Source organism: Cervus elaphus, chromosome 18 (assembly GCF_910594005.1).
Source record: "Cervus elaphus chromosome 18, mCerEla1.1, whole genome shotgun sequence".
Taxonomy (NCBI): domain Eukaryota; kingdom Metazoa; phylum Chordata; class Mammalia; order Artiodactyla; family Cervidae; genus Cervus; species Cervus elaphus.
This window is the reverse complement of record NC_057832.1, coordinates 111,682,549-111,692,123: the sequence shown is the minus strand read 5'-3', so window position 1 is coordinate 111,692,123 and position 9,575 is coordinate 111,682,549. Positions and strand designations below refer to the sequence as shown.

Below are 9,575 nucleotides of genomic sequence, written 5' to 3'. Positions count from 1 at the left end.
CTTGAAAAAAGTGAAAGTGTTAGTCGCTCATTCCTGTCCGACTCTTGGTGACCCCATGGACTGTAGCCTCCGAGGCTCCTCTGTCCAAGGAATTTTCCAGGCAAGAATACTGGAGTGGGTAGCCATTCCCTTCTCCAGGGAATCTTCTTGACCCAGCAGACCCAAACTCAGGTCTGCTGCATTGCAGGCAGATTCTTTACCATCTGAGCCAACATCTGCCCTCAAAATGCAGGTTTTCCAGAGCCCAACTTCTTGTCCTTCAGATTAACCCTACACATGGGGGCCCAGAGTGCCTGGATGTGGACCACAGCATCCCATGAGGATGAACAAGAGGAAGTGGCAATGGTCAGAGAAGAGGATCTATCACTCCATATGCCTCTGTGTGTGTGTATGTGTGTGTGTGTTAATCACTCAGTCGTGTCCAACTCTTTGTGACCCTATGGACTGTAGCCCACCAGGCTTCTCTGTCCTTGGGATTCTCCAGGCAAGAATACTGGAGTGGCTTGCCATTCCCTTCTCCAGGGGATCTTCCTGACCCAGGGATTGAACCTGGGTCTCCTGCACTGCAGGCAAATTCTTTACCGAGCCTGAGGGGTGGTGATTTCCCGAAATCAGAGGTAGATGAATGAAGGGCAGGATACCACAGACACTCCTGGACACAATCAAGCCCATCATGACACTTTTATTGATTCAGTCAATTTTAGGTTTGGGATGCGGCATTCCACCTGCAGGGAAGCTGAGGGAAGGGGCAGACATCCGTAAAGGAAGGAGATGAGAGAGAGAGAAACTCTTGAGGAACATAGGCTGGAAAGATGTTAAGGAGAATCCAAGGCCACGATAAAGAATGACTCGGGGTGCACTTTTGGAGCTGGTCTCAGGAATCCTTTTTCTTAACCTGAGGAAGAGAGGATGTCATCAGGATGCCAGGGGCCGTGGAACAGTAGGACTTGGTCAGAGGATGCTGATTCTGGGGTCTTATTTTCGGGGAGGGCTCTCCCCATCCTTCAAAGCCATGTTCTGTCTGCAATGATCTCTGTACTTTCTCCCCAGTCTGGCAGCCTCACTGTGACTCCACGGAGACGTCAGGACACAACTCTGAGATCCCTCAGCTCCCCTGCATGATGCTCCACACTTTCCCTTCATCACCCTCTCATCCTGCCCCCCTCCTCACCATGGCCATCAGCACCAGGGCGCTGACCAGCACAGCGTACAGGGTGGCCTTCCCCAGCAGGATCTCATAGAGGAGGGTGGCAGAGAGGACGCCTTGCTGATAAGACGCTGTTGGCAGGAAGGGAGAGCAGGTGGGTACCTGTGAGCAGGTATCTCTGGCCTCCTCCCCCTCTACCCCTCAACCAGTGTCCATGGCTTCTCTGTCTCTGGTTCCAGAGCAATGACCATGGAGATGAAGACAAAGAAGCAGAGGGCTACTCACCGGAAGTGACACCACAGTCTGCAAGAAAAAAGGGGGAGGGAAATGGATGAGAGACTGCATCTTCTAAAGCAGATTCAAAGCTAAGCCAGCCTTCCTCAGTCCAATAGCTGGCAAGATGCTACATCTTGGAAACAACCACGTGACCTTGGGAGTGGATCCTGCCCCAGCTGAGCCTTCCGAGAAGACTCCAGCTTTGGCTGACATCTGATTGTAGCATCTTGAAATAAACGAGCCAGCTAAGCTATGCCCAGATTCCTGATACATTAAAACCAGGCAATAATAAATATGTGGTATTTTGAGATGCTTAAAACAAAACAAATAGATGAAGAAGACTTACTAAGTTAGCTTTTAGTCAGCACCGGCCCCCAGGCTCAGAGCAGCCTCTGATCAGAGTCCCAGCACTGCCTGTACCAATGTGGCCACAGCATCCTCAGAGTCATGGGAGGAGGCAGCACTGAAGGGGATGGGGACCCACCCCTGAGACCCTGAGCTGTGCAGGCGGGCAGGGAGGGGACCCACCAGCACCGCTGAGTTGGAGGAGGATCTGGACCTGGGGGTGGACTCAGCCTGAGGAGGTGCCCTGTCCACCCTCTTGGTGGGCTCCCCTGACCCCTCACTCTGTGTCCAGCCTTCCCGCTCCTCTCCCTGGATCTCTCCTCTGTCGGCTCTGACTCCCCCCCGGCCGGCTCACCTGCTCTGCCCCAGGCCTCGGCGCTGATGTTCTGGGTGACGGGCTTGGCCCTGTCCTGCTCCCACTTGTCCTCCTCCGTGAGCCCGTGGAACTGGACTTGGCAGCGGAAGTGGTTGCGGGGGTTGTGCCAGAAGGCGGCGGTCACTCTCAGCCGGCTGCTCAGACAGTATCTGGAGTCCTCCCGCGTGGGGTCCTCCTTGTAGGGCTCAGGGTCCGTGCTGACCCCAGTGGTGACCTGCTTCCTGTTCACCCACCAGGTCAGCTCCACGTGGTCGGGGTAGAAGCCCGTGGCCAGGCACACGAGCGTGGCCTTCTGGGTCCGGTCGATCTCTGCTTCCGAGGGTTCGAACACAGCCACCTTGGGCGGGTGCACCCGGCTCAGATCGTCTGGAAGGACAGGGGTGGGGGCCAGGACCGGCCTGAGAGCTGGCTGGGCGTAGGGGCTGTGTGTGTTTGTTTGTGTTTGTGAGCATATGAGTATGAGAAGGCAGGCAAGGGAGGCTCAGGGTTACCCTACAATAAAACCACGTAGCAGTATGTCCTGTTTGTTTGGGAGTCACCACCCACTCCTCTGCTCCTGTTCTCCCTCTGACTGCCTGTCCCTTATACTCACCCTAGGACAAGCCCGTCTTGTCTGTCTCTAGCCCCCTAAGGTGGCCTTACAAATGGCACTGCCTGACATCTGAGCAAGTTTTCTTCTTTCATGTTATTTGATTTCTTATTCAACGAGAAAAACTTACCTGTCTTTTTTCTCATCACAATTTATGGTAGTTATTTAAATAGATAGCTGGATTGGAACCAGAATAACAGAATTCAAAGCTTGACAGTGACTTTGCCCACCAACATGACTTTAGACAACCCCTGAATGTCTCTGCATGATTTTTCCTGCTTGTGAAGGGAGAATCCCAGCACTGACTGTCCAGAGTAGGGGTGGAGATGGCCTGACATAAGGATGCAAGAAGCCTCTGCCATCAGCTGGGTTAGTTGTATGTGAGCCTGGGGGCTGAGGAGTAGAGGGGATTTGAATATAAGGGGCTCATTATGGGGTTGGGGGTTTTTCTTCAAATACATACAGATAGCATATTTTTGTGCACTCACGTGAAGACAGCATTTTGTCTCAGGATGTGCTCATGAGAATAGGAGGCTTTTTTCTTTCTGGTGTCTCATAGGTCATCCTAGCCATTCCTCTGCCTCCAGGTACCCCTGAGTTGCCTCAGCTCAGACAAATCACCATCTCCTCATATTTTAAATTCAAGCATCTTCAACCTCCTTTGTCCCTTTGATTCCACATCTTCTGTTTTTCCCTACCAGCAAGCTTCCTAAATATGCATCTGAGATCATCAAGCAACTCCTGCTCCCAGTTGTCTTGATCCATCTAAGCCTCTGGTGTGTGGCATCCTGGAGGGCCCCAGTGAAGGCATTCCAGTTAAAGCCCCTGCGGCCTTCTCATCTGACTGGCTTATTGCTTCTGGACCCTCTTGACATACATTTCATCTTGCTCTTTGCATTATACGGATTTTTTTGTTTGTTTCTGAGCAACTCTGTTAAAGGGAAGATGTCTCAATCTAAACCTCTTTAGATGTGTCTGAATCAATTTCTTCCAGCCTAATTTAGGCTGGAAGAAAGGAAACAAACAAACAAACAAAAGTTCCTGTGACACCACATTTCCATGGATGGGTTTCCCCAAAGAATCTGCCTGCAATGCAGGAGCTATAGGAGATACTGGTTCAATCCCTGGGTCAGGAAAATTCCCCGGGGAAGGAAACGGCAACCCATTCCAATATTCTTGCCTGGGAAATCTCATGGACAGAGGAGCCTGGATGAGGGGTGGAGGTGATCGAAAAAGGGTCTGATACAACTTAGCGACTGAACAATGATGACATAACAACTTGATTTCAGGGCTGGCTTCCTGGGTGTGTGACCTATGCGCACATATTCACTCCCACAAGGTCACTGGCTCGTTAAAGGACCAGGGCTTGGGACCCAGGTGTACCTGTTCTGAGGTCTCCTGCTCTTCTCCACCCTGGCTGATCACAGGAACCCAGCGGTCACTGGGAACAAACACTTCGAACTGAGCCCCACTGGTTCCACCCTAACCAGTCTAACTACAGACACGCTTGCTGTTATCATATCATCCAGTAAATGCAACAGTATCGAGGGGTCGTTCCCCTCTGGAAGCTCAGTGCTTCCATCACCAGGTGACACTGAAGATCCCTTTCTAGCGCTAAGATCCCCTTGGGAATGTTCCCGGCCTCAGAAGGAAAAATATGTCTATTTGAATGTATGTCCTGCACCATCTGGCTGTTTAACCTCAAAGACTGGTGTGAGGAGGGAGATTTCAGGCTGGGGGGTGAGGGGGCTCCATATGATGAGTAAATGCACCCAGTGGCCCAGGTTCCTACCCAGCCCGTGTGTACCTGGCTGGCAGGGGTCTGGACTTAGGTAGAAAGGAAGAGGTTGGAAACCTAAATTTAAATCCAAACTTTCAAACAGTAAATCGACAACCCCCCCTCACTATCTCCGGTGGGTCTGTCTCTTTCATGTCTCTTCTCCACTCCGGCTGGTCATCTTGGTTCTCCATTCAGCAGAAGCCTGCATCTCCACCTCCCAGGAGCTGGGCACTGCAGTGGGCCCACCATCCTGAGCTCATCCTGCCTTCCCCCTCCCCATCTCATTTTCCCCTTTGCAGCAGCTACACCGGCTCCCACCCTTCCTCCAGCCCACATCGCCCTCAGTCTTTTTCTCCAATCAAGCCAGTCTCAGAGTCCTAATCTCTCTCCATTGCTCACCCGGTCCCCAAATACCCCAGAAAAAAAGACACTGAAGCTCCCCCATCGCCCTCTGTCCGCGTTCCCCTATCCAATACTCCCCGCCTCCTTGCAGAGCGGACCCCCCAGAGGCACAACTGGCCAGGCGCCCCAGCCCCAGCGCACCCCACCCATCTCCGGGAAGTAAGGGGCTGCGCCGAAAGGAGGGGAGAAGTCCAGATCTTACCTACGACCGCCAGCTTGGTGCCTGGGCCGAAATACTGCTCATATGAGCACGGAGGAAGAGCCCCGCACTGAAACCCCCCACCCCCGCAGCTCCCAGCGGCTCCCGCTCGCTTCCCCGGTCCCAGCGCTCAGCTCCAGGGCAGGCAGGGGACCAAGTGCCCGGAGCCGACCCACCCTGACCCCGCCGCCTCACGTCCCGCCCGCCGCCCGCGGCCAGTGCGCGGACACTCACCCACCACCGTCAGCCGGCTGCCTGCCCCGAAGGTCAGGGCGGCGCCTGTAAAGCACAGCCCCGGGGCGCCCCACAAAAATCGAGGCGCGCCGCCAGCACTCACCTAGCACCAGCAGCCGCGTGCCCGGCCCGAAGTACTGGGTCTGAGTCACGGCCCCCCAGCCCCGCGCAAAAACCCGCCGCGGATACCCCGGGATCCCCAGCGGCTTCCCGGCTCACCTAGCACCAACAGCCGGGTGCCCGCGCCGAAGTACTGCGTGTCTGTGCTCACAGCCTCAGGGCTCAGCACAAAAATATCGGTCCAGCGACCCTACTGGCATCTGATCGCCCCACTTCCCTCCTAGCGCCCCAGAGCACCCCACTTACCTAGTACCACCAGTCGAGTGCCCCCTCCAAAATACAGAGGGTTATTGCTCACAGCCCGGAGGCTCAGGTCAAAAACTAGCGCTACCCTCTCCGGATAGCTCGGGCTCAGCCCAGGTCCCCACCGACCCTGAGCGCAGCCCAGAAGGGAGATGGGCAGCCGACTGCCTCTCCGCATCTCTCCCTAGGGAACACCCAGGGACCCCAGATGCCCTCCTTACCCAGCACAGTCAGCTTGGAACCAGCTCCAAAGTACAGCTGCGCGGTGTTCACACAGCCATGGGGACCCAGGAGCAAACTTTGTCTTCCCTGAGGGCAGCCCGGGAGGCTCCACTCCCCCAAGGCCATGGTTTGGGGGGATCATCTAACCTGGGCATTCCACCCTCCTTCCCCCTGGAGAAGCATTCTTACCTAGCACAGTGAGCCTGGTCCCTTGCCCAAAGTGCTGCTCCTCATAGGAGCACAGTGGGAAGGGGCTGCCAAGAATTCCTCCCTCTTCCCCTCCTCCCCTGGAACAGTCTGGGGCCACCCTCCTCCTCCTCCCTGGATTCTCTCCCCCTCGACCTACCTCCAGAACTAGTGGACAAATGGTCCGGACATGAGGTCACCCCCAATTTTGCAGAGAATGAGCTTGACTTGGGGGCTGACATGGTGGTGAAATTGGAAGGGGCACTAGGGGTGGAGGTTTTGTTGGACTGGGAAGTGTTTCAGGCTAGACTCTGCCTCTTATTACTTCTGTGACCTGAAACCTCCCTGGCCTCAGTTTCTCCATCTGAAAAATGGGATAATATCTTTCCCACAGGATTGTTGTGCTTAATGAATTTTACACCTGCAATGCTTTCAAACTGTGCTACTGAAGAAGGCTATTGAGAGTCCCTTGGACAGCAAGGAGATCAAACCAGTCAATCCTAAAGGAAATCAGTCCTGAATAGTCATTGAAAGGACTGATACTGAAGCTGAGGCTCCAATACCTGGGACACCTGATGCAAAGAGCTGACTCATGGGAAAAGACCCTGATTCTGGGAAAGATTGAGGGCAGGAGGAGAAAGGGGTAACAGAGAATGAGACGCTTGGAAGGCATCACTGAGTCAGTGGACATAAGTTTGAGCAAACTCAGGAAGCTTAGCATGCTGCAGTCCATGGGGTCGCAAAGAGTCGGACACGACTTAGCAACTGAACGACAAGTACTTTGTCAAAAGGCAAGTTTTATGGAAAGCACTGGTTCTTGATCCCACTCTGACGGCTTGATTCTTCGTGTTCCTGGGAAGCTGAGTGTGGAGCAGGGAGAGGCAGAGGTGATCAGAGTCCAGGTCCCTGTGAGACCACAGAGGGACCCGCTCCAGGGACTTCTCCCAGCCACTCTCCCCATCTTGAGCTGGGAGCTAGGTTCCAGGTGGGCTGCGTGGATCTATTTTCTGAGGCAGGGTTTTTTGTAAAAGCACTTCCTCTATCTGAATCATTGTGCCTCCCCCCCCCAAAGTCCCACAATGTTACACTGTGATACAAAAAAATCCTCTCCTCTGGTGCCCCTCCTCCAGCTACTGGGCAGAGGCCGGAATTGCAGGTGGCAGAGCTTGGTCTGACTGATGGGGTGAGTGCAGACAGACTCAGGGTACACGGCGGGGGGGGGGGTGCTTGGGGAAAGGGGGGGTGCTAGTGGTGGGGGAGAGGAGCAGGCAGGCCCCTCCTGGAACAGATGCCACCCTGAGGAGCTCTGTTGTGTCATCAGGGCTCCCCTCTGGGACTCTCTGTGCCCACCTGTGCAGACGGGCATTTATAGAGAGGTGGGTGGGAGGACCATCCACAGAGCAGGTGATGTCAGCTCAGGGCAGGAGGACTCACAGCTCTGCACTTGCTTCCTGGATGGATTCCTCTCCCTTCACTAGGGCGCAGATGTTTACTGCACGTCTACTGCATGCCTGCCTCATGCTGCAAGGATAGTCCACCTTCAAAACAGGAAGCCCCAACCTGCCTTTACAGACTTGTGACTGCCATCTCTGAACCTCACAGCCAGCTGAGTGCAAGGACCAGAAGTCCATGACCTTGTAGTTTCCCATCCCGTTCACACGTCTGACTCTCATGACCTCTCTCCCACTTGGATAACTGAGACCAACTCTTCCTGTGAAGAGTCTGCCACCTTCCCAGACTCTCCCTGATGGTCCCAGTCAGAAGCTGAGTGCTAGCTTCTGCCCGCTTTTCAGTACACAGTTCATGTTGCTGCTATTCAGGCGTTAAGTGCTGTATGGTAAACATTTCTACCCAGGAATTATCCCCCTAAAGAACAGGGAAACTTCTTGGGGGCTGTGGCTTGGATATCTTTGTTTTCTTGAAGGTTACTGAAAAACATTGCAATGACATGTACTTAATACGTAGTCTACTCTGCTGATACACATGTGCTGACATGTGTGTATGCATGTTTGTTGGTATATACACAAATACTCGTGCTAGAATGCATGCATGCATTAGATTGAGGAGGCTGTGTGCTGCAGGCCTGGGGGGGCGGGGTGGGCGGTGTCACTGTCTGTGCAGGAAGGCCTGAAGGTGATATCTGCTTTGAATTGGGTCACTTTGGGTGAGCTCTCTGATTTATTCATTTCTTTAAAGATAATTTATTAGGTGAGTACACTGAACCAAGATATACGCTACATCCCAAAGATACTGTAATAAAACACTACTTGGTCCTCAAGGAGGTGACCTTCAAGTGGGGGTGTCAGACAAGGAAAGGGGTAGTTTCCATCAAGTGAGGTTAATAGCAGGAAGGAAGTGGGCACAGGGCACAGTGATAGCAAAACACAGAGGGCATTTCATGCAGTCTCATGGAGTAAGGGGCAAAGATGCTCCAGAGAAGGCTACTAGCTGGGGAAGATGTCATCGCTGAGTCTGCAAGGATGAGTGGGAGTTTGTGTAGGTGTCATTCCAGGCAGAGGAGTGCAGGATGGCCTGAGAGCCAGTGGCTCAGAAGGCTCAGGGGTACAGTAGTGGGGGTGAGTGTGGACACAGAGGTGGAGAGCAATGGTGGGTCTTTTATGCCATCCTGAGGACTTTGGGTTACATCACCATAGTGACAGTGTGATGATAAAGAGCTTTGGAAGGATTTCTAGAAACAGCAATAGGGCTGATCCTTTGTTTTAGGAACTTTATTTTCTATCCTTCCAGGTGGCTTCCTCCCAGGTGTCTTGCAGGGCTCCCAGGTGGCACAGTGGTAAAGAATCTGCCTCCCAATGCAGGAGACATGAGAGACGTGGGTTTGATCCCTGGGTTGGGAATATCCTCTGGAGTAGGAATTAGCATCCTACTCCAGTATTCTTGCCTGGGAATTACGATGGACAAAGGAGCCTGGCGGGCTACAGTCCATGGGGTCACAAGGAGTCAGACACAACTGACTGAGCACAGAGTGATCAGGGGACTTTTTCACATCTACTTAATTCACCTGAGTGAAGTTTATAACTAGCTTTGTAACTTAACCTGGAGACACATCTGCTATTGAGCAGAGATTTCCAAGTCAGTGATGTTTCTTCTTTCCAGCTGGAAATGCTCTTTGGTGGTGAACGAAGCCTAGTAATGCTCCTGGTGAGAGAGTTGAAATGAGCACCCTGGGGTCATGACCACTCGGCAGCAGGCACACCTGTGTGATTTAGCTCTTCCTCGGAGCACCTTTGTTCAGGAGGGAAAGCAAGTTCCTAGAGGCAACACTGCTATATTTCTAGACTTCTCTAGAGTAAGCCTCTCCCTTCACCAGTCACCCCCTTCCACATGTTCCTTCCTTCACACCCCCTTCCTGACAAGAAGGAGCAGTGCCAATCACAGGCTGGGCCCCTCACACCTCCTACCTGAAAGAACTGTACTTAACTTGAATATCTCTTG

At 53.2% G+C, this 9,575-nt stretch overlaps 1 gene segment (V, D, J or C); it reads right to left on the bottom strand.

The window, feature by feature from the left end:
* Positions 1-667: 667 nt before the first annotated feature.
* Positions 668-9,575, bottom strand: part of LOC122674684 — a 141,760-nt gene continuing 132,852 nt past the window's right edge. The window contains 5 exon segments of the C gene segment in view: positions 668-895; positions 1,172-1,278; positions 1,433-1,450; positions 2,124-2,510; positions 6,123-6,166. Coding sequence covers positions 875-895; positions 1,172-1,278; positions 1,433-1,450; positions 2,124-2,510; positions 6,123-6,166 — 577 coding nt within the window.